The 25,449-nt window shown below is 48.1% G+C and overlaps 1 protein-coding gene across 1 annotated transcript in view; it reads left to right on the top strand.

Annotated features, from left to right (window-relative positions):
• The first annotated feature begins 11,721 nt into the window (after positions 1-11,721).
• The window catches only part of LOC147101459 (myosin light chain kinase, smooth muscle-like), a 92,033-nt gene continuing 78,305 nt past the window's right edge, over positions 11,722-25,449 (top strand). The window contains exon 1 of the mRNA XM_085966595.1: positions 11,722-12,360. Within this exon, the coding sequence (XP_085822721.1) occupies positions 12,216-12,360 (145 nt within the window). The 5' untranslated portion in view covers positions 11,722-12,215. The remainder of the gene's footprint in view (positions 12,361-25,449) is intronic.

Genomic DNA, 25,449 nt, shown 5'->3' with positions numbered 1-25,449 from the left:
CAGGAGGGGGCCAGAAGGCCCAAGGGCCATACGCCGGGGGCTTATTGCTCGACACTTCTAGGCCCGCTGTGAGGGAATGGCCTGTGGGAATGAGCGCACCTGAAGGCAGCCGCTCCGGAAGCCGTCAGCCGGTTAACGCAGCAAACACTTGAAACATGACACCTGGACAAGTTGAATAAATAAAAACCTTTATTTAACAAACTGAGGCCCCTTCCCACATGAAACTCAAAAACACAGAACACACCCAAAAAACAGTCACAAACATATGTCACTCCCCCAACCTGGGGAGGACTAACAAAAGTTGGCCATCCACATGGCCTTCAACATTGGCCGTAACAAAAAAAGGGCCCCCCTCGCCAACAGAAAGACCCCCATAAAAACAAAAAATGCCTTCAATTTCGGCCATCCACAAAAATCAGCCCCCAAAACACAATCCCCCCCCATATATACAATGCCGCAGAGACCACACTCTAGCGGCTGTGCCGAGAGGGCGAGTCCTTAGAGAGCCTTCCCCGGCCCCTGCCCGGCCTGCTGCTCCGCCTCAACGTGGGCCCTGTGGCGGCCTCAAGGCTGGGGGAAGGCTCATGAGGGCCCCCATGCGTCGCGACAGATGCCCTTAGGGGTCGGCCAACACGACGCACGTCCCGGGAGGGGCCGGCTGCTGACTGGTTCGGCTGTGGCTGGCCAGCATCAGTGGCAGCAGCAGCTGCTCCTCGCACCCTGGCTGGGGGAGTGGCAGTGTCGGATGCTCCAAGGGGGGCAAGCTGGCTGCTGCCAGGCGCGCGAGGCTCAGCAGACACAGTGGCAGTCGTCCGGCCTGGCAGTTCAGCTGGCGCAGCTATGTGCTGGAGGCCAGCCCGCTGTGTTGCAGCAGGGCGGCGGGTGCGGGTGCGACGCCTCTGCGTCAAAGCGAGTGTGGCAGAAGTCAGTGACCGCACTGCCCGGGTATGTGCCTCCAGCTGCTGTGACAGTGTGTCGAAGGAACCACCTCTCTGGCGACTCTCCTCCTGCAGTGCCGCGAGTAGTTCGACCCCCCTGGCATGCGCTGCGGCCAGTTGCTCCACCCCCCTGGCCTGTGATTGCCCGAATGCTGCCACACTCTGAGCCAGGGACTCGATGGCGTGCGGCATCTGCTGCACAACCCCCATGAACTCATGGTGGCGCCGGTCAGACGCCACCGAGATCTCTTGCAGGAGGCGCACCTCCTGGCCGAGGCCACTCTCCGGACTGGAGAGAGGACTCTGCAGCTGGGGAGAAGCCGGCCAAGCTGGCCGACCCCTGCCGCCTGCCTGGACCCCACTGCAAGCAGGATCTGCCCTCCCCTGCAACACCTCCCCCTGGCTCTCCTGCATGCCAGACGTCCCCCCTTCATTGCCATCCCCTGGCACGGCTGAGGGCTCGCCCGATGGGCCGGCTTCCTCCTCATCCTGGACGTCCTCCTCCTCCAAGGGCCTGGCACCCGGCGCCTCAGGGACCACCTCCTCCTCAGCAGCTGAAAGCAGGAAGGCACAAGAGTAGCTTTAAAGTGAGGACAGGGCGTCAGCGAGGGACGCCTGAGCGGTGGCATTATGCGCATTTGTCCGTCAGTGGGAAAGGATTTAGATCGGAAGCACTAGGGCAACGAGAGAGCTGCAAGCGGTCATCTCCTTACCAGTGGCTCCCAGCACAGGGTCCGCATCCCCGATGGCTACAGGGCCAGTCACCCGGGGACGCAGGAGTCCAGCGACGCTCTCCTCCAGAGCACTTAGAGCCTGGTAGTGGGGCCGTCCACCACCGGTCTCCACCCGGCTGCGCGCATTTCTTGCCAGCTTGGCCTGCAAGAGAAAGGACGGACTCTAAGTACAGTGTGGTGCCCTGTTGCTGTGTGTACTGCCTCCCATGGTGGAATAGCCTGGCCAGTGTGGTCAGTGCAGAAAGTGCTGTTGATGATCATGCCAGTGGCATTGCTGCGTGAGGAGGGCTGCCCATTATGCCTTTGAGGTCCCTTTGCCCATAGTGTGAGGCTCACATGCAAGGATGAGGAGGACAGTGGAAAGGGTACTCACCTTCACCAGCCGACAGAGGTCATTGAACTTTTTGCGGCACTGGTCCGCAGTCCTGGGCACATCTGAGTTTGAGGAGACCCTGCGTGCGATGCTCCTCCAGGCTTTCCTGAACTCTCTTCTGGGGGCCTTTCTGCCATTGTCCGGGCACAAGATGGGTCTTCTCTCCTGGACAGCATCAATCAGCACCCTCAGTGCATGGTCTGAGAAGCGCTGGGCTCTTTCACGGGCCATCTCCATCTGTCCTGGCGCTATTTTGTCCCACCAGCACTGTTGAGGCCTAGCAGCAGGGCTCCAGTGTGCAGGGCGTGGCAGCAGTCAAAGTTGACCCTTCCCCCTTTAAGAGCAGGCCGGCGTCAGGGTGTCTGCTGTCAAGCAACACATGACCGCACCTGCGCTGCGCCCAGCATCGGCGTTATCAGGCCGCAGCGCCGGTTTAGCGCCGGAACCAAGCATTGCAACGCCGGTTTCAGCGCTCGCCAAAACTCTTGGCCAAATCCACTGAATTTCGGCGCGGTTGCCTGCAGTTTCCGGCGGGCGCTAAATTTACTGAACGCCCGACTTTAGCGCCCCAAAACTGTGCAAACTGAATTTCTAGGCCTATACCTCTTGTCCCACATTACAACAGTGACTACACTCCAAAATTACCTCATTGGCTGTAAAGCGCTTTGAGACGTCCAGTGGTCGTGAAAGGCGCTATATAAATGCGACTCTTTCTTTAAACCCAGTATGTCATTAACCTTTTTTACGGCCTCATCCACTTAAGGTGCTTCTTTTAATTTCTTGTGAACCTTAACCCTCAAATTCCTCTGCTCTTCCACATCAACCAGCCTGCCTCCGAATCAAAGTATAATTATTATTTTAGATTTTTTACCAAAATGCCACCCCTAATATTTACTGATGTTGAATCTGCCACTTTTTTGCCCATTCCACCATCTTATCAATATCCCCTTGCATATTTACTATGTCTCCTATTTAAGTATCATCTGCAAATTTAGTCACCACTGCCTCTAGTTCTATATCAAAACCATTGATGTACACAGTGAACAGCAGTGGCCACAGAACAGAACCCTGTGAGGCACCACTGCCCACTTCCAACCACTCTGAGAAACTGCCCTCAATCCCAATGCTTTGTTTCCTCCCTTTATTTCCAGTTTTGAATGCAATTTTCTGCCTTTCCCTTAATTCCATATCCCTTAATATTCTCCAATGGTCTCCTGTGTGGTACCCTGTCAAAGGCTTTCTGGTAGTCCATGTACACCACATCCACTGCATTTCCCCCATCTACCATATCTGTCATCTCCTCAAAGAACTCTATCAGGTTTGTCAAGAAAAACCTTTCGTTCTCAAATCCGTGTTGGCTGCTTCTAATTATTTACTCTCCCTCTGGATATTTAGTAATTTCATCCTTAATTAAAGTTTCCAAATTGTTCAAATAACTCAGAAAGCCCAGTGATTTGTAACCTCCCTGATATGTCTGTCCAAAACATTTTGTGCAGCACATCTGAATCTGAAAGAGCAGTTGCACATTGAGTGTGATGATCTAGTGGCTATGATACTGGACTAGTGACCTAGAGGTCGTACTTTCAAATACACGGACAGTTCTGAAATTGAGTTCAGTAAATCTAATAACTTACTGACACCAGAATACAATCTGATATCGCTATATGGTCTACTAGCCTACACATGACTCCAGTCCTACACTAGGTGATTGACGCTTAATGCCTTCTAACATACCTTCAACACCATTGGGCAGCTAGGGATGGGCAATATATATGGCTTTGCCCAAATCCTGAGAACAAATAATATATATTTTTTAAACGAAATATGGGAGAACTGCTCAATTACCTTATTCTCCTGAGACTGGGCCTTCAAAGCAGTTTAAAAGATAGGATTTCTGACTGGTAAAATCTTGTCAACTATACTGTTCTAGGCCTGAGAAAAGCACTCCCTCTCCCAAATATGGCATGTGCATGGACCAACTCGATCCAAAGAAGTACACCAACTTCTGGCTCTAAAAGCAGAATATAGCAAATGACACAAGATCAATGCGTCTTGCGCTGTATATTGTAGCCCCTTTGGCAGTCTTTCTTTATTATATATATTATTTTATATATATTTTTTGAAACCCCTTGTGTTTTTTTTCCCTCAGTGTGTTGAACCCGGAAGCGCAAAGCTCCCAACATATACTGCGTGGTACTGTCTGATTTGGGAATGAAAAGTATATGGACAATAATAGGGGCTTGGTTTTCCAATTGGCATTGTTTTAATGCAAGTGTTTGCGTTAAAAGGGGTAAAAAAAAGAGAAAGATCTAGGAGAGGTTTAAAAGAACAAACTGGACTTGTTTCATTGTGCCTGTTTCAAAGAATAGGTGAGGGACACTCGATTCACTTTGAGACTGCAAAAGGTATTGTGGTACAACTCGAAAGGATCACATTCTTTTGCCACAGTTTACTGCAACTTACATGATTCACCATCATTGTTTTCTGTCCGGGTTCAGTAGGGTTCACAGAAATCACAGAAACCCCACAGTGCAGATAGAGGCCATTTCGGCCCATCGAGCCTGCACCGACACATATCCCACCCAATCCCCGTAACCCCTACACCAACACATATCCCACCCTATCCCTGTAACCCCATGTATTTAATCCCCCTAACACTAAGGGTCAATTTATCATAGCCAATCAACCTAACCCGCACATCTTTGGACTGTGGGAGGAAACCGGAGCACCCGGAGAAAACCCACGCAAACACGGGGAGAATGTGCAAACTCCACACAGACAGTCGCCCGAGGCCGGATTCGAACCCGGGTCTCTGGCGCTGTGAGGCAACAGTGCTAACCACTATGCCACCGTGCCACTATGCCACTATGCCATACGAAGTAGTAAACACATCAAATATATGTACAATATACATAAAAGGGGCTTGAAAATAAATTGTTGGAAATCTAATTTTCTGGGGCAGAATGCCCTCACCCTACCCCAAGTGAAAATCTCACGCATGATCTACTCTTATCTGTAATTCTAAAATTGCCACTCCAACCTTGCTTCCAGGTCCACTTAGTGGCTGACCATAGGTTGGCCTGGTCAGGAGCATATCGCCACTCCCAGAGTATGGTGCCAGGTTGTCATTAACCTCCTTTACTTAGGAACTCAAATGCTCATCCTTTTTATTAAGCACCCTGTCAATCAAGAGATCAATATTTCCGGTCGGCGAAACAGGCTTTGCAACTTGTTCATTGCCCCATTGTTACAGGGCTATGAGCACACCACAGGTGAATGGAGGAACCGTTCACCATTTAACCTGGTTATCCAGCAATGGAAGCGCTTGGGAAGAGTGAAAGGAGCATTATTGCTGATGTGATCTTAATGGCTGGTCTTCCTTTAGCAAACAAGAGTGCATGACAATTTTGGAAACAAAATCATGTGACCTACAATCTTGTTTTTTTTTCTGTAACACATAAGAGCAATAGACACTTTATTCATGAAATGATTTCTGATAAGATCAATTAAACAATCAAGACTTGCATTTATATAGCGCTTTTCATGGCCTCAGGACATCCCAAAGCGCTTTACAGCCAATGAAATACTTTTATAAGTGTAGTTACTGTTTAATGTAGGAAACATGGCAGCCAATTTGCACACAGTAAGGTCCCACAAACAGCAATGCAATAATAACCAGATACAGGAAACTTTCGTTTATCCGGAGGTTAAATGTCCGGAAAGCTCTATTTACCGGCAAAATTCAGGAGTCGGTTCAGATCATTTTTTTTCTTTTCGTTGCTTCTTTTCTCCAGTCCTGGCTCTGCAAGCGTCTCTGTAGCTAAGCAACAGCTTCAGCTAGACGCTTGCAAGCTGCGCCGACTGTTTTGAAGCTGTTGCTAAGCAACAGGGTTTGTTGCTTCATACGGAGCTCCGAGCTCCATATGTTTTAACATTAGCGCTGGTTTCTACGGCAGTTTTGATCTAACAGCACCAACGCAGTCCCGTCGGTGCTGGATACCAGAAAGTTTCCTGTAATCTGGTTTTAAATTAAGTTTGTTGAGAGATAAATATTGGCCAGGACACCGGGGAGAACTCCCCTGCTCTTCTGTGAAATAGTGCTAAGGGATCTTTTATGTCCACCTGAGAAGGCAGACAGGGCCTCGGTTTAATGTCTCACCTAAAAGACAGCACCTCCAACAGTGCAAAAATCCCTCAGTACTACACTGGAGTGTTAACCTAGATTTTGTGCTTAATGCTCTGGAATGGGTCTGTGAACCCACAACCTTCTGACTCAGAGACGAGCGTGCTACCCACTGAGCCACAGCAAACATATTTTCAATAACAATAACACTTTCCCTTCCAGGCACTAATCTATCTGCTGTGCATTTCCAGCGTCGTTAATTTTTATTTCAGAATTCCAACGTTTGTGGTTTTCTTTACGCCTCACTGTCCTTACATCGTTGCTATCCAACCTGCACGGAGCATGATTGCGTGTCCGTGCTGAAGAAGCCAAGCATTAGAAAAATGTTGTTCCCTTAACCCCCCCCCCCACCACTATTTTTGAAGCAAAGGTCATTTTCAGGAATTCACAGTTTGTGTAACGATGCCACTGACCTCTCTCCATCCATGTGCCTTTCAACCGTGATTGGCAGGAGCCCATGGGTGGAGATCAAAGGTCAATGATGTCATTACACAAACTGTGCCATCCTGAAAGTGACCTGAGGCCCCTCGAACATCTTTGTGATGGATGGGGTGAGACTTTCACTTGTATTTGCTTTTCACGGTTAGTCTTCTTTAGAGCCCAGCTACATATTTCAAAGTGTCGACTTTTCTGACAGCTGTACAGGGGGAATCACTGCTTGAGACAGCTCCATTAATGGGCCAGCACTTGGGCTGATCTAAGCACCAGTTCTGCAACTCCCAGTTGGCTGAGTGTGCGGCAATGAAAAATTCATATAGCACCTTTCATGGCCTCAGGGCGTCTCAAAGCAATGAGGTGTGGTCACTGTTGTAATGTAGAGAAACAGTAGCACACAGTTGGTAGTGCGTTTCCCCGAGTTGGATTCCTCCAATGGAATGAGTGGAGCTGCTCCTGCATACAAGTGACCTCCTCCCTCTAACCTATGTCACAGATCTTTTTTCAGACAGAGGCAAGGGAATACTTTAACCAGAAATTACTTTCCCTTAGACTTTCACAAACTACCCATGAATGAGGAAGGCCATTCTGTCCCATTTTAGCTCCCCCTCTGTTTCAACATCCAGTTATTTCTTAAAGGACTCCGTGCTTTTCACCTCCACTACTCTCCTAGAAGTTTATTGCGCACAATGACTATTCTTTGTCTGAAGAAGAGCATCCTGATATCAGTCCTAAACTTGAGCACATAATCGAGACTGACACTTCTATGCAGCACTGTATTTAGCTGGCCCTCGAAATTGTGATATGCACATTTAAAATCACGTGTATCTTTATTCTTTTGGATGGGTTGTCTGTTTTTTTAAATTAATGGCACCCACCTTGTAAATATCCTGATGGCATCAGCCTTGCCTTACACCAGTCAATTGGCCTGGACAAAAGGCGCCGTCCTCCATGTAGTGATATATCATTCTGAGCACAGGAATCTAGCGACATTCCCTTAAAATCCCTAAGTGCTGCAGCAATGTTACAATTCGGCAGCTGGTTGGATCCACACTGGACAAGTTGGTCAGTCTGCAGGGTAGTAGGAGCAGTTGGAATGTAAAGTTGACATCCCGTTACAATTTATCAATGAAGCTTAAAGTCAGTTCAGCACAAGAACAATACACCCCATGGTCGAATATCCTGCCAACTCTCACAGTTTAGGCTCACACACACAGAACAGTCACTTCAGTGAGATAAAAACAGGAAATGCTGGAAACACTCAGCAGGTCAGGCAGCATCTGTGGAGAGAGAAACAGAGTTAACGTTTCAGGTCGATGACCCTTGGTCAGAACTGAGAACAGCTGGAGATGGATCAGGATCAAGCAAATGTAGGGGGAGGGGAGGAAAGAACAAAAGGGAAGGTCTGTGATAGGCTGGAAGGCAGGGGAGACACTTCAGTGAGATACTGGGGCCCACAAACCTCTTCAGGGGGGCTTCCCCTCCTTGAGGCTATGGTGGGACGTGGGCAAGGCTCACGTCCGTCTCTTCTGTCAGGAGTATGCGAGGGGGTCGACCAAGAGGCGGGAAGCCAGGGTCGGGCGGTTGGAGAAGGAGGTGCTCGACCTGGAGTCCCGTCTCGGTCAAGTCGTCGAGGACCCGGCCCTGCGGTTGGTGTACGAAGAGAAGAAGGGCGCGCTGAAGGACCTGCAGCTCGTCGGGTCCCGAGGCGCGTTCGTGAGGTCGCGGATTCAGTTCCTGCGGGACCTGGACCGCGGCTCCCCCTTCTTCTACTCGCTGGAAAAAAGACGGGGGGTCCGTAAGCAGCTCCTGGAGCTGCTGGCCGACGACGGATCTCCGGTCTCGGATCCGGAGGGAATCCGCGCGGAGACCCGCGCCTATTACGGGGCTCTGTTCTCTCCGGATCCGTCCAGCGAGGACGCGCGCAGAGTTTTGTGGGAGGACCTGCCGAAGGTCGGCCTGGAGGGCGCCGAAAAATTGGATGCTCCTCTGTGTCTGGAGGAGCTGACCGGCGCCCTCCGCCAGCTCTCTAGGGGGAAGTCCCCGGGGCTGGACGGGCTGACCGTGGAGTTCCACAGGGCGTTCTGGGACGTCCTGGGGGGCGACTACGCGCGGGTCCTGGGGGAAAGTTTGGCGACCGGGGAGATGCCCCTCTCGTGGCGCAGGGCAGTGATTGTCCTGCTGCCTAAGAAGGGCGATCTCCGGCTTCTTAAGAACTGGCGCCCGGTCTCCCTCCTCAGCACGGATTATAAAATTTTTGCCAGGGCCATGTCTGCTCGCCTTGGCGCCGTGCTGGCCCACATGATCCACCCCGACCAGTCCTACACGGTCCCGGGCCGGTCTATTCATGATAACATCCATCTGGTCCGGGACCTGCTCCACCATTCCCAGAGGGCTGGTCTGTCGGTCGCCTTCCTTTCCCTAGATCAGGAGAAGGCGTTCGACAGGGTGGATCACGAGTATCTTTTCGGGACTCTGCGCGCATTCGGGTTCGGGACGCATTTTGTCGCCCGGATCCGACTTCTGTACGCTGCCGCGGAGTGTCTGATTAAAGTTAACGGGTCCTTGACGGCGCCCCTTCGCTTCGGGAGGGGGGTGCGTCAGGGATGCCCCATGTCCGGCCAGTTATATGCCATTTGCGTGGAGCCTTTCCTGCGCCTCTTGCGGAAGAGGTTGACGGGACTGGCTCTGCAAGGGCCGGGCGTGGAGGTGGTCCTCTCGGCTTACGCCGATGACGTGCTCCTCATGGTCACGGATCCCGTTGACTTGCGGAGGATGCGGGAATGCCAGCAGATTTACTCGGACGCATCCTCCGCCAGGATCAACTGGGGGAAATGTTCTGGACTCCTGGTGGGTCAGTGGCAGGTGGACTCCCTGCCGGAGGAGTTCAGGCCCTTCGCCTGGAGCACTACGCACCTCCTCTACTTGGGAGTCTACCTCAGCCCGGCCGAGGACGCCTGGCCGGCGAACTGGCACGAGTTGGAGGCCAAAGTCGCCACTCGCTTAGGTCGCTGGACGGGATTGCTCCGAGTGTTGTCCTACAGGGGTCGGGCGTTGGTCATAAACCAACTGGTGGCCGCCATGTTGTGGTACCGGTTGGTTACTCTGATCCCTCCCCCTGCGTTTGTCGCCAAGATACAGAAGAAGCTCGTCGACTTCTTCTGGAACAACAGGATGCACTGGGTCTCTGCCGCGGTTCTGAGTCTCCCGCTTAGGGAGGGCGGTCAGGCGCTGGTGTGCCTTCGCACCCAGGCTGCGACTTTCCGTCTTCAGACGCTGCAGAGATACCTGTACGTTGAGATTCCTCCAAGATGGTGCGCGCTGGCGACGTATTTTTTCCGCCAGCTGCGTGGCCTCAATTATGACACGCAGCTCCTGTTTGTGGAAGTGGGTGGCACGCGTGCCAGCCTGCGGGGGCTGCCTGTCTTCTACCAGGAACTGCTATGGGTTTGGAACCGGGTCGCTTCCAGGCGCAGCTCTCCCCCGACAGGAATGGTGGCTGTCCTTCGGGAGCCACTGTTCAGGAATCCGCACCTCCACGTCCGCAGGTTCGGGTGGCTGGCGGAGCACAGAGCTGTGGCTGGCAAGGTGACTCGAGTCGGGGACCTGCTCGATGGCGGAGGAGTGGGCTGGATGGCGCCGGAGGAGTTGGCGAGGCGCATGTCTTGGGTAAACGTCCGGCTCGCGGCCGATGCCATCGAGTCGATAAAGGCGAAAGTACGCCCCGGCACCACTAGGTGTATCGAGGCGGCTCAGGCGTGTGGGGCGATCCCGTCTGAGCTTTCCCCCGTTCGGACGGAATTCCTTGTCGGCGCCCAGCCCCGACCCCCCCCTCGGGAGCCGGCGCCTCACAACTTGAGCCGTCTCGAGGAAATACCCTCCGTGCCTTTTCATTCCGCACGGAGGGGTTTCCTGTACGGGCTGCTCCTGCACACCTTCCACTTTGCCATCTTCGCCTGCCGTCCGGACACGCCGTGGCGTGCCGTTTTACCTTCCGACGGAGGCGGAGGTCCCCAATGGGGGGCTCTCTATGCGGGAGTCCTCCCTTGTTCTATTGGGGACTTGGCCTGGAGGGTGTTGCACAGGGCAGTCCCGTGCAATAGGTATTTAAGTAGGTTCACGGACTCCCAGACCGCATGTTTGTTCTGCGGTCTGGAGGAGTCCGTGTTTCATATTTATATCGAGTGTGAGAGGTTGCAGCCCCTCTTTCATTATTTGAAGGGGCTGCTCCTCAAGTTTTGGTTGCACTTCAGTCCCACGCTCTTGATCTACGGCCACCCGGTGCGGAGGGGAGCGGGCAGGTCGGAGGACCTCCTCGTGGGTCTGCTCCTGGGCCTGGCGAAGAAGGCCATTAATTGGTCCAGGCAGCGGGCGGTCGAGGGGGTCGTCCGGCCGGATTGCCTCCCTCTCTTCCGTGGCCATGTTCGCGCCCGGGTGGCCCTAGAGCTGGAGCACGCGGTGTCCGCCGGCGCGCTAGATCACTTTCGTGACCGGTGGGCGCCGCGGGGACTGGAGTGCATGATTGGGCTGGAGAACCAAATTTTAATTTGATTATTAAGGTTTATTTGAAGTTTTATTGGTTTATTACAGTTTTATTGGTTTATTTACAGTTTTAATGGTTTATTTACAGTTTTTATCTGTCTAAATTTATGGTTTTACCAAAAGAGGAACCTCTTCCATTGTCAGGGTCAGCGCCTTAAGAGGGGAGGGGGGCAAAAAAGCACAAACTTGTGTTGCACCAAAGTGCATTATCACCCAATCACAGTTGATGGTGACCGGTGGGCGCCGCGGGGACTGGAGTGCATAATTGGGCTGGAGAACCAAATTTTAATTTGATTATTAAGGTTTATTTGAAGTTTTATTGGTTTATTACAGTTTGATTGGTTTATTTACAGTTTTAATGGTTTATTTACAGTTTTTTATCTGTCTAAATTTATGGTTTTACCAAAAGAGGATCAAGTGTTGTTTTCAGAGTGAATGCTTTGGAGCGTACCTGAACATTGGACTGCGTGCATTCCTTGCACCTGATTCGTTAGAGATGGGGCAAGTCAGCTGCCCAGAGTAATCTTGTCTTAACACGGCCCTATCTTGTTATTACACATAAGGACGTTTTTTTTCCGTCTTCCAACACGCACGGCGCTTGCTTTTTATTGGGACCACAGTATGAAACCGCTAGCGTTTTGCTTAGAAAGGGATTTTTTTTGTAGGTCACGCAGGGATTAAACATTGAGAGGGCTCCGTGTTGTGAATTGAAACTATTTCATCAGCTTGGCGTTTGTATTTTGGACTGTTTGCTTTGCTATTGCATTTCTGCCTGTCCTCGATCGCAGTGCCTGGACCGGGGCCAGCCTTGTTGGTAACAGCCTAGTTCCAGTGTTTTCTATATATAAATATATATAAGCAGATATACACAATGCCATCACATTTCCTGTAAAGAGGGGGAAGTGTGACCGGCTGAGGGGAGTGAGCTTTGAGAAGCCAACGCTTGCAATACAACCAGTAAGAGTTTGAATAAAAAGCAATGGTCAACCTGTGAGAGCGGGAAAAAAAGAATGAGTTACGTTTCTACCCTTCACATCAGACTGCAGAAAGCCTCACAGCAACCGGACAACAGGCGGGGGAGTGCAAGCAAGGCTGTGTCGCCAGCAAAGCTTGGGACTGGAATTCAGAGACAGGATACCGAATGTACCAGCGCAGGTTAGAAGCTGTGTGTGTGTTCTGTAGTATATGGATCTCTATGTAGTGCATGTACTAACTGAGATGTCAGAGAGTATATCATTATGCCGGTATACAGTTATCTACACAATAAAAGTTAAGTTAAGGAAACTTTGATCAATTTTGTACCTGTTTGTATATTATAATATGATGAATGTACGTATTTACATTCAACTACTGATCATTCATAGCTCATTTTTGTGCTTAAAACGTTTTTGAACTAAAATAGCATAGCAAAGTGGGAATTCAACACTAACAATTAGCATTTTCAAATAATTAGAATTCAGTAACTTTAAATTAAAAGGAGCAGGCTATTTTTATATATATATATATATAATATATATGTATTTTGTGAATGCGTACTGCATATTATCTGTCTGTACTGTGTATGCATTGTAAATTTAACCCATAGATATATAACTGGGGGGCATGTCTATTTTGTGAATATTTGGGGTTGCAGTATTTTTTTATGGTTCAAATTGATCGAAGTTTGTAATTTTCATTAGTTTTGTGCAGGTAATTGTTTTTACAAATGTTGCAGAAAAGTTTTTTCGTTTTTAATTCCAATAAATTCTTTTCTGGATTGAAACCAGTAAACGCTGGAAATGTACTGTATCTGAAAAAGAAAAAAAGTTATTGTAAAACAGATATCTGCTAATCTAATTCTAGCAACAAAGTGTCGTTTTTCATTTTTTTAAATTAAAAAAGTTAAAAGGCGAACAGAAAAGCTTATCTGTTCTGATCATATGACCATACTTGGAGTTGGTAATCTGTCTTTCTTGGGAATTGATCAACCAGCTTTGCATTTCCACCATTTTCTGGTTTTACTTCAAAATGCCAGCATTTCCTGGTTTTTCTCTTTCCAAATCTTTCTTTTTGGATTCTACACACACTTTGTGAAATGTGTTTACTTCATGGGTGTTAAAAGCTGACTTCAGAGTTGCTGAGTACTGCCCAAGAGTATGGCAGATTCTTTAACCTACTCCAACCTGTTGATATATATCAATGACCTGGAATTGGGTATACAGAGCATAATAGCAAAGTTTGCAGATGGCACAAAACTCGGAAATGTAGTCAATAGTGAGAGGATAGTAACAGACTGCAGGAGGACATAGACAGACTGGTGAAATGGGCAGACCCATGGCAGATGCAGTTTAGGAGGACATAGACAGACTGGTGAAATGGGCAGACCCATGGCAAATGCAGTTTAGGAGGACATAGACAGACTGGTGAAACGGGCAGACCCATGGCAGATGCAATTTAATGCAGAGAAGTGTGAAGTGATGCATTTTGGTGGGAGGAATGAGGAGAGGCAATATAAACTAAATGGTACAATTTTAAAGGGGGTGCAGGAACAGACAGACCTGGGGGTGTATGTACACAAGACTTTGAAATCGGCCGGACTAGTTGAGAAGGCCGTTAAAAAGGCAGATGGGATCCTTGGCTTTATAAATAGAGGCAGAGAGCACAAGAGCAAGGAAGTTATGCTAAACCTTTATAAAACATTAGGCCCCAGCTGGAGTATTGTGATCAATTCTAGGAACCACTCTTTAGGAAGAATGTCGAGGCCTCAGAGAGGTGCAGAGGAGATTTACTAGAATGGTACCAGGGGTAAAAGACTTCAGTTATGTGGAGAGACCAGAGTAATTAGAGTTGTTCTCTTTAGAGCAGGGACAGTTAAGGGGAGATTTGATTGAGGTGTTCAAAATTTATGAAGGGTTTTGATAGAGTAAATAAGGTGAAAGGTTGGTAACCAGAGGACACAGATTTAAACTAATTTGCAAAAGAACCAGAGGTGATATGAGGAAAAAAAGTTATGCAGCGAGTTGTTGCGATCTGCCTGAAAGGGTGGTGAAAGCAGATTCAATAATAATTTTCAAAAGCGAATTGGATAAATACTTGAATAGGAATGCTATGGGGACCGAGAAGGGGAGTGGGACTAATTATATAGCTCTTTCAAAGAGCTGGCACAGGCACAATGGGCCGAATGGCCCCCTTCTGTGCTGTATCGTTCTATAATTCTGTTAAGAAAGGTCTTCTCTTTAGGGTGCTCAGCTGAGATCAACAATAACCTGCAACAAAAGAGGAAAGTCCTTTCTTAACTGAATCATAGAAGGATACAGCACAGAAGGAGGCCATTCATCCCATTGTGCCTGTGCCAGCCCTTTGAAAGAGCGATCCAATTCGTCCCATTTCCCTGCTCTTTCCCCATAGCGCTAAAAAATTTCCTATTCAAGTATTTACTTTGTCTAATACCTCAAAGTGGGCCCAGTTTCATCATTAAAAAAAATGGTGGGATGTGGGCATCGCTGGCAAGGCAGGCATTTATTGCCCAACCCTATTTGCCCTTGAGAAGGTGGAGGTGGACCTTCTTGAACCGCTGCAATCCTCATTCGAAAGACGCCACTTCCAACAGTGCAGCACTCCCTCAGTGCTGCTCTGAGGTCTCAGCCTGGATTCTGTGCTCAAGTCTCTGGAGTGGGGCTTGAACCCACAGCCTTTTGACTTAGAGGCGAGAGTGCTACCACTGAAGAATGGCAAATGCAAGTTAATTAATTTAGGAAACTTCAACAGGAGTTGCAGAACGTCTTTGAAGGACGGGGTCTCATTCATTCAGTTATGGGCTGGACAGTCCAGTTAATGAACAGTATTACCCAGACATTTCTGAAATGAAAACCACACAAGACAGAAGTCTGATTTTTAAAATAGGAGCCCTTTTTATCCATTGACTTGTATATGTTACTTATTTATATTACTGAAGATTCTGAAGGATTTCCTTTGATAGCAAGTGAATGCCAGAATTCAAAGCCATGATCTCAGCCGTGTCCCATCCGCCCAGTCTGGTTCTGAACTGGGCAAAGGTGGAGAGCTATAACCTCCTGCCCAAGGTTTGGTGAAATTGGAAGCCAGTTGGGATTTTCAAACCAAAACAAAAAGGATAATGATGTGTCAGTTTGTCATATTTCTTTAAACTTTATCTGTGTACATTACAACCCCTCATTACAATAGTGATTACACTTCAAATGTGAGCTGCTTTTTGATGTCCTGAGGTTGTAAAAGGTGCTATAAAGAAGCAGGTTTCTATCTTCTTGCATAGTTCTTTGACCTGCTAATGAAAAATGAAAGAGAATCATTAGCTTTTTTATTGTTATTAAGATGATGAGCTTTGAACTTCAACTTCAAGACTGAGATCGATAGATTTTTGTTGGTAAGGATATCCAGGGATATGGAATTGAGGTACCGATCAGCCATGATTAAATTGAACAACTGAACAGGCTCAAGGGGCTGAATGGCCGACTCCTGTTCCTATGTCCCTAACCCTGCCTCCTTGTGAGTAAAGATAACTTGTGGAAAAAATTATGACATATTTCAAACCTCAAGTGTGTTATTCAGGAAGGGCATATAGTCTTCTTCCCTCCCCAATCTTCTCCCCTCCTCTTCGGAAGGTAGTGACTCCTGCTGCAGGTACAGTTCCACAGGTGCTGATAGATCTGTAGTAACTCACCCAAGTGCAGATTGCAAATGTTGCACCCCTGTTTAAAAAGGGGTGAGGGATAAACCCGGCAACTACAGGCCATTCAGCCCCTTGAGCCTGTTCTGTTGTTCAATTTGATCATGGCTGATCTGCACCTCAACTTCATTTACTCACCTTTGTTCCACACCCATGGATACCCTTACCAACTACAGCTAATGTCGGTGGTGGGGAAACATTTAGAGACAATAATCTTGGAGAAAATGAATTGGCATTTGGTAAACTATGGGCTAATAAATGAAAACTATGGGCTAATAAATGGAAATCAGCATCGATTTGTTAAAGGCACATCATGTTTGACTAACTTGATCAAGTTTTTTGATGAAGTAACGGAGAGGGTTGATTAGGGCAGTGCAGTTGATGTTGTGTATATAAACTTTCAAAAGGCATTTAACAAAGTACCAGATAATAGACCAGTGGCAGTGTGGATGCAAAATTGGCTAAGGGACAGACAGCAGAGAGTAGTAGTGAACAGTTGTTTTTCAGACTGGAGAGAAGTATGCAGTGGTCTCCCCCAGGGGTCGGTATTAGGACCACTGCTCTTTTTGATATATATTAATGACCTGGAATTGGATATACAGGGGATAATTTCAGATATTTGCAGATGATACAAAACTAGGAAATGTAGTACATAATGAGGATAGTAACAGACTTCAGGAGGACATAGACAGTTTGGTGAAATAGGCAGAAATATGGCAGGTGAAATTTAACACAGAGAAGCCTGAAGTGATATATTTTGGTAAGAAGAATGAGGATAGGTTTTAAAGGAACTGCAGGAACAGGGCAATCTGGGGGGTATATGTACACAAATCTTTGAAGGTGGCAGAACAAGTTGAGAAGGCTGTTAAACAGCATATGGAATCCTGGGCTGTATTCATAGAAGCATAGAGTGCAAAAACAAGGAAGTTTCGCCAAATCTTTAGAAAACATTGGTTAGGCCTCAGCTGGGGTATTGTGTTCAATTCTGGGCACCACACTTGAGGAAGGATGCCAAGGCCTTGGAGAGGGTTCAGAGGAGATTTACCAGAACGGTACCAGGGATGAGGGACTTCATGTGCAGAGACTGGAGAAGCTGGGGTTGTTCTCCTTAGAGCAGAGAAGATTAAGAGGAGATTTGATAGAGCTGTTCAAAATCATGAAGGGTTTTGATAAGAGTAAATAACGAGAAACTTTCCAGTGGCAGGCGCGTCGATAACCGGAGGACACAGATTTAAGGTGATTTGCAAAAGAACCAGAGGCGACATGAGGAAACATTTTTTTACACAGCAAGTTGTAGTGATCTGGAATGCACTGCCTGAAAGGGTGGCGGAAACGGATTCAATAATAACTTTCAAAAGGCAATTGGATAAATACTTGAATAGGAAATTTCTTTCAGAGCTATGGGGAAAGTGTGGGGGGGGGTGAGTAGGACTAGTTGGATAGCTCTACCAAAGAGCGGGCACAGGTACGGTGGGCTGCACTGCCTCTTTCTGTGCTGTATCCTTCTATGATTGTAAGATTGCACAAGGTCTACAGATAGAATGGACTTAAGGCACTGAATAATCGCGCCTCATTCCATGTTCCATGGGGAGTGCCCAAACTGATTTCAGGAAGGGCCAGACAGCCAGGACAGGAAGGAGGCAATAAGGGAAAAATTCAGTTGCTTTACGCCTCCCGTTAGCGGGAGGTTAGCGGCGGTAACCATTAGCACCCCGCGGTGCTGCGCCGCTGGCGATGACGTCATTGCCGTGCGCAGCGCCCCGGCCGCGATCTTCGGTATCGACCCTGACTTACCACTGGACGCTATGTCCAACAGGGTCAGGGGGGCCTACCTGCGGCCGGGGCGGCACTAGTTAAAGGCGAGGTGCCAGGTGGCCATTTTTGTTGCTGGCCGCCTGTCAGCACCTGCTCCCGTTGCTGTCTCCGGCCTCCTCAGCAGCCCCCCCCCTTCCCCGCGGAGTGCCGGCTGCGCTTCGTGAGCCCGGCACTTCTCTTGAGTGCCGGGCTCTTTTGCTGGCATGTCGATCCCTGGTGGCCCAGCTGGGCCCCGGGTCACACTGCGCTAGGTCCCTCCCCTTTAAGAAGGGGAGTAAGGCCTGCAGTACCGCGGCGCGACTTGCCACAGCTCGTGGCACTGCAGCACGTAGCGCCGTGATATTCCCTCGCAGCACCCCGAGAGGGAGGCGGGGCAATTCCAGTAGCGCTCTGCTTCCCTCTTGGGGTGCTACTGATGAAATTCTGCCGCGGGGGCGCTAATTTTTTCAGGGCGCTAAAACCCAGCGAAGTTAACACCCCAAAGGGGGCGCGGCTCAATTTTTCCCCCAATGAATTCATTCTGGGTGGATTTAAACATGGTGCATACCCCTGGCAGAAGTTTTAAAATTTATTCCATGATTTGGATCATTTAAGGACTCTGTATTCTAAAAACATCAAAGTGCATCTGTAGATGCTGAGAACACTCCCCACCCCGGGAGCTTTTTTTGGTTTTTTTTTTATTTGGAATTTTTCAAGAATGAGTCAGCACTCATCGATAGCACACATTTGTTGTTTTGGTGTGCATTTTGTGTTCTCAATTTCCCATATGACAAGCTTGCGATCTCTCATCTTGGCCGTGTCATCAGAGGGACAGATCAGACCAGAGTTTAAGTACTTCCTCCCTCCCTCTCCCAAATATGGAGTGAGGGAAGTTTTACAGAAATTACCACAGACCAGTCCTGCACACCACTTCACAGCCAGTTAAAGAGAAGTGGAGGCCTGGGAGCAGGCCGCTTGTTCACCATCTTGTTCTTGAAATGGTGCGTCGTACAGGGGAACATCAAAGCAGCAGGAAACCAACACACAAATAAAGGGAAGCCGTTAAAGATGAGCTGTTGCAACTGAATGGCCAACTCTGCAGAGTTCCTGAATCTGCTAACACTTTGACCCTGGTTTAAAACTGTGGTGTTTGCCACAAACAGTTTTAAAAAAAAAAAGGTGTTTTGAGCAAGCCATTTTTATACAGTTATTAAAACAAGTGCAGACAGTGTGGTTTTTGCAACAGTTCAATGTAGCGCCTAACCAATCAGATTAAATGTTACAGCAGAAAATGCTGGAAAAACTCAGCAAGTCAGGCAACATCCGTGGAGAGAAATTTGAGTTGACGTTTCGGGTTTGACCCTTCTTCAAAACTGGAGAGAAAAGGAACTAGATCGAAGGCAGGGCTGCGATCGGACAAAAGAATAAAAGAACCAAAAGAAGTAAAAGAGATTAGAAGCTAGACGAGATGGTAATAGGCTGTGATTAGGTGTAAAGTGTACTGGCAGGGCAAAAGATAGCTGCCAGGTGTGAGAGAGAAACAAAAGGAAAGGGGGGGGGGGAAAGGAAAGGAGTGGAAAAATATAAGTGAAAATGAAATAGGGGCCGAGGTTATGATCTGAAATTGTTGAACTCGATATTGAGACCGGAAGGCTGCAGACTGCCTAATCGGAAGATGAGGTGCTGTTCCTCGAGTTTACGTTGAGCTTCCGTGGAACAGTACAAGAGGCCAAGGACGGTGAGGTCCGAGTGGGAATGGATCTTTTGTCCGATCGCAGCCCTGCCTTCGATCTAGTTCCTTTTCTCTCCAGTTTTGAAGAAGGGTAAAACCCGAAACGTCAACTCAAATTTCTCTCCACGGATGTTGCCTGACTTGCTGAGTTTTTCCAGCATTTTCTGTTGTTATTTCGGATTTCCAACATCTGCAGTATTTTGCTATCGTATAAATGTTACAGCGATGTTGCAATTGTAAACTTGAGTCAATAAGAAACCAAAGATACAATTTCAGAGTCAAACTGGTTATTATCAAAGGGGAATTGAAAAACATCAGAGACTGATGAACAGTCATTGCAATTTAAAATACATGGAAAATTGATGTTAATCCTTACACAAAAAGAAACAAAATTAGCTTTGAGTTTTGATAGATGTATAAAAGATAGTTACATTGGATATATAATTTATATACAATTTGCAGAACACATTAATAGCAAGTAAAGAACAGACTCTAATTGTTGGGCTCACTTCTGTTCACTATAAATTTAGTTGCTGTGGAGATAGTGGATAGTTTGTGTTTAATTGATTAGGACAAATAGTATCTTACTGTAAATAATTGGGTTTTCAGTTATTGGACTTTGAGAATCCAGTTTTTAATTCACCTACTCTGGTGAATGTTACAAGCTAGATTAAAGAGAGTTAAAAAGATACAGGGGGGGATGTGAGGAAAAACTTTTTTACGCAGCGAGTGGTGAGGACCTGGAACTCGCTGCCGGTGGAAGTGGAGACATTCAATGTTTTCAAGGGGAGACTGGATAGGCACTTGAGGGTAATAAACTTGTTGGGCTACGGGGATAGAGCGGGGGAATGGGACTGACTGGATTGCTCTACAGAGAGCCGGCACGGACTCGATGGGCCGAATGGCCTCCTTCTGTGCCGTTATGATAGAGCCTCCATTAGTTTGACTGTAACTGTGAACAATACCATCCCAGTGAGACGAGCATGGTTTGGAGTAGCCTTTCCTGCTTTCACTGCACCAGCAGGGATCAAATGGATATTTCTCACCAGGGATTAGATGAGAAACGCCATAATTAAACCAACAGAAACTAAAAACATACCCACTATTGGAAATAGACTGTCAGGGAATGGATTCATTCCCCTATCTGACTCGCAGGGATTATATTACAGCAACTGGGATTTGAGGCATACTCTCATCCCCCACTTCCAGCAGATCAGCAGGAATTGGATGTATGCTCTCACTACAAGACCAGCAGGGACTAGATGTTTGACAAGCATAGTTTGGACTATACCTCATTCTTTCTTTCTACAAGGAACACTATACCCACCTGATCAGACCAGAGTGACCAAGAACACACCAGCAGCTCCACAAGCCTAACATGATTGACTCAGTGTGATCATCAAGGATTGGTTCTATCCTCACCTTTTATATTTGTTTTAAAATGACAGGCCATGAGAAGCATATCTGATCTGGATAGTTGAGCAAGGTCGTCGTCGTACGTGTCTTCACACTGTTCCCTTTGGGGAACTGTATGAAGTGGTGGAAGGATTTCTGGCCACGTTCACGCTCCTTCTGTGACCGTAACCATCTACGTACCAGCCATTAGGGTGGTTAGTCCTATGGCGGGAGGGTTTTACGGGCTCCCACAACCTATACGAGGGGGGGGGGGGGGCCACCCACACCCACACCCACACCCACACCCACCCACGGACGCAAGTATCCCGCTGGATGTCAACCCAGAATTTAGAGCCGGAGCTCCGACTCCGCTTGCCGAGACTGTCTGGAGCGGGGTTTGAAACCCTACACCTTCTGGCCCAGCGGCGGGGATGCCACCACTATGCCAAAGGCCCACTCCATTGAGCAAGGTCAGACGTTGTCATACAGTCTTTACGTGGGCAACTTTCTAAGTTGATAGATGTTCAATGTCATAGTCACTTATTTGAATTACAGTCGTGTAACTCACTTCCTAATATATAATAGAAACAGAGATGCTGGAACCAAGTCTCTCAACATCTGAAAAGGGAAAAGAAAGCTTTAAAGTTCTGAGTGTAGACCCTTCTCTCTGGCTGGTGGGGACTATGGGGTCGAGCTGCAACATGGCTGAATGGGGTATCTGGCATTTTTCTGTCCTCCTTGTATTTTCAGGTATAACATACTCTTCGTCTATACCCAAAATGTTCATTTGTCTTTCCCTTTCAGATGCTGACTGACCTGTTGTATATTTCTAGCATTTTGTTTTTCGATTTTCATAATTTTCCCTTCATTTTTTTTTCTATATTTCTCATCCAAACTATATTTCACCTTTACTGGCTTATAATGAGCTTGTAGTAAGTGAACAAGATACAAGCATGTTGAAAATTTCTGGATTTTTCCTATCGTTAACCCCTTGAACTTGTTGAACTAAATGGGGAGGGGGGATGTATTTCAGTAAACATCTTTTAAGTTTCACTTCATTCATCAGATTTGTCTGAATTTAAGATGAAAGGAAATCCTTTTTAGGTGTATCGGTGTAGAGTTATTTTTCACCTTGTGTGTTCTTTGTTGCTGTAGTAAAATGCCTGTCAAGTACGACTGCTTACCACTGATGGGCATGTGATTTATAACTGGAATGGTTTACCTTGCTGATTTTTTAATTTGTTTATGGGATGTGGGCGTCGCTGGCAAGGCCAGCATTTATTGCCCATCCCTAATTGCCCTTGAGAAGGTGATGGTGAGCCACCTTCTTGAACCGCTGCAGTCCGTGTAGTGAAGGTACTCTCACAGTGATGTTAGGGAGGGAGTTCCAGGATTTTGACCCAGTGACGATGAAGGAACAGCGATATACTTCTAACTCAGGATGGTGTGTGACTTGGAGGGAAACTTGGAGGTGGCGGTGTTCCCATGCACCTGCTGCCCTTGTCCTTCTAGGTGGAAGAGGTCGCGGGTTTGGGAGGTGCTGCTGAAGAAGCCTTGGCAAGTTTCTGCAGTGCATCTTGCAGATGGTAAACACTGCAGCCACGGTACGCTGGTGGTGGAGGGAGTGAATGTTTAAGGTGGTGGATGGGGTGCCAATCAAGCGGGCTGCTTTGTCCTGGATGGTGTTGAGCTTCTTGAGTGTTGTTGGAGCTGCACTCATCCAGGCAAGTGGAGAGTATTCCATCACACTCCTTACTTGTGCCTTGTAGATGGTGGAAAGGCTTTGGGGAGTCAGGAGGTGAGACACTCTGACCTGTTCTTGTTGTCACAGTATTTATATGGCTGGTCCAGTTAAGTTTCTGGTCAATGGTGACCCCCAGGATGTTGATGGTGGGGGATTCGGCGATGGTAAAACCATTGAATGTCATGGAGAGGTGGTTAGACGCTCGCTTGTTGGAGATAGTCATTGCCTGGCACTTCTGTGGCACAAATGTTATCTGCCACTTACCAGCCCAAGCCTGAACGTCGTCCAGGTCTTGTTGCATGCGGGCATGGACTGCTTCATTATCTGAGGAGTTGTGAATGGCACTGAACACTGCAGTCATCAGCGAACATCCCCATTTCTGACCTTCTGTTGGAGGGAAGGTCATTGATGAAGCAGCTGAAGATGGTTGGGCCTAGGATACTGCCCTGAGGAACTCCTGCAGCGATGTCCTGGGGCTGAGATAATTGACCTTCAACAACCACAACTATCTTCCTGTGCTAGGTATGACTCCAGCCAGTGGAGCGTTTACCCCCTGATTCCCATCGAGTTCAATTTTACTGGGGCTCCTTGATGCCACACTCGGTCAAATGCTCCTTGATGTCAAGGGCAGTCACTTTCCCCCTCACCTCTGGAATTCAGCTCCTTTGTCCATGTTTGGACCAAGGCTGTAATGAGGTCGGGAGCTGAGTGGTCTTGGTGGAATGCAAACTGGGCATCTGTGAGCAGGTTATTGGTGAGTAAGTGCCGCTTGATAGCACTTTCGATGACACCTTCCATCACGTTGCTGATGATTGAGAGTAGGCTGATGGGGCGGTAATTGGCCGGGTTGGATTTGTCCTACTTTTTGTGGACAGGACATACCTGGGCAGTTTTCCACATTGTCGGATAGATGCTAATGTTGTAGCTGTACTGGAACAGCTTGGCTAGAGGTGTGGCTAGTTCTGGAACACAAGTCTTCAGCACGATAGCCGGGATGTTGTCGTGTCCATAGCCTTTGCTGTATCCAGTGCACTCAGCCGTTTCTTGATATCACGTGGAGTGAATCAAATTGGCTGAAGACGGGCTTCTGTTATGGTGGGGACCTTGGGAGTAGGCCGATATGGATCATCCACTCTGCACTTCTGGCTGAAAATGGTTGCAAACGCTTCAGCCTTGTCTTTTACACTCAAGTGCTGGGCTCTGCCATCATTGAAGATGGGGATATTCATGGAGCCCCCTCCTCCCGTTAGTTGTTTAATTGTCCACCACCATTCACAACTGGATGTGGCAGGACTGCAGAGCTTTGATCTGATCCGTTGATTGTGGGATCGCTTAGCCTTGTTTATAGCATGCTGCTTCTGCTTTTTAGCATGCATGTAGTCCTGTGCTGCAGCTTCCCCAGGTTGGCACCTCATTTTTAGGTACGCCTGGTGCTGCTCCTGGCATGCTCTTCTACACTCCTTATTGAACCAGGGTTGGTCACCTTGCTTGATGGTAATGGTAGAGTGAGGGATATGCCGGGCCACGAGGTTACAGATTGTGGTGGAATACAATTCTGCTGCTGCTGATGGCCCACAGTGCCTCATGCATGCCCAGTTTTGAGCTGCTAGATCTGTTCTGAATCTATCCCATTTAGCACGGTGGTAGTGCCACACAACACGATGGAGGGTGTCCTCAGTGTGAAGACGGGACTTCGTCTCCACAATAACTGTACGGTGGTCACTGCTACCAATGCTATCATGGACAGATGCATCTGCAACAGGTAAATTGATGAGGACGTGGTGTAGTAGGTTTTTCCCCTGTTGGTTCCCTCGCCACCTGTCGCAGGCCCAGACTGGCAGTTATGTCCTTCAGGACTCTGCCAGCTCAGTCAGTAGTGGTGCTACCGAGCCACTCTTGGTGATGGACATTGAAGTCCCCCACCCAGAGTACATTCTGTGCCCTTGCTACCCTCAGTGCTTCTTCCAAGTGGTGTTCAACATGGAGGAGTACTGATTCATCAGCTGAGGGAGGGCGGTAGGTGGTAATCAGCAGGAGGTTTCCTTGCCCATGCTTGACCTGAAGCCATGAGACTTCATGGGGTCCAGAATCAATGTTAAGGACTCCCAGAGCCACTCCTTCCCGACTATATACCACCGTGCCACCACCCCTGGTGTGTCTGTCCTGCCGGTGGGACAGGACAAACCCAGGGATGATGCTGGAGGAGTTAGGGACATCAGCTGAAAGGTATGATTCTGTGAGTATGATTCTGTGAGTATGACTATGTCAGGCTGTTGCTTGACTAGTCTGTGGGACAACTCTCCCAATTTTGGCACATGTCCCCAGATGTTGGTGAGAAGGACTGGGCAGGGTCGACTGGGCTGGGTGTGCCGTTGCCGTGTCCGTAGCCGGTGCCGAGGTCGATGCCGGGTGGTCCGTCCGGTGTCGGCGATGCTGTCTTTCAGTTGAGATGTTAAACTGAGGCCTTGTCTACCTGCTCAAGGTGGAAGTAAAAGACCCTGTGGCACTATTTTTGAGGAAGAGCAGCAGAGTTCTCCTGGTGTCCTGGCCAACATTTATCTTTAATATAAACTTTATAGACACCCTGGGTGAAATCCCACTTTCAAGTTAGCTGATTCCACGCTATCTGGATCATGTTCTTTTTATTAACAGACTGCTTATGTTCATTCTTCCTTCTTGGTTTCTCAGAGAGAGAAAGAGAAAGGCAAGAGGTCTCTTTGACCCTTCCCTTAAGTCTGTGTGGTTGGGGAGTGACTTGCCAAGTTGTCAAAGTTTCAATCTGATTAAAGTGCCTCCCTTTTGTCTGAGGCACCTGGCTGTCTGTTTAGTCTAGTGCCCTTTGGACACATTGAATGAACCCATTCTTGACAGGTGTCGTAAAGAAACCATTTCATC

Source organism: Somniosus microcephalus, chromosome 24 (assembly GCF_052327205.1).
Source record: "Somniosus microcephalus isolate GS21.2 chromosome 24, FLI_Smic_1.0, whole genome shotgun sequence".
Taxonomy (NCBI): Eukaryota; Metazoa; Chordata; class Chondrichthyes; order Squaliformes; family Somniosidae; genus Somniosus; species Somniosus microcephalus.
Note: the sequence above shows the minus strand (reverse complement) of the source record. Positions and strands in the feature narration are given on the sequence as shown.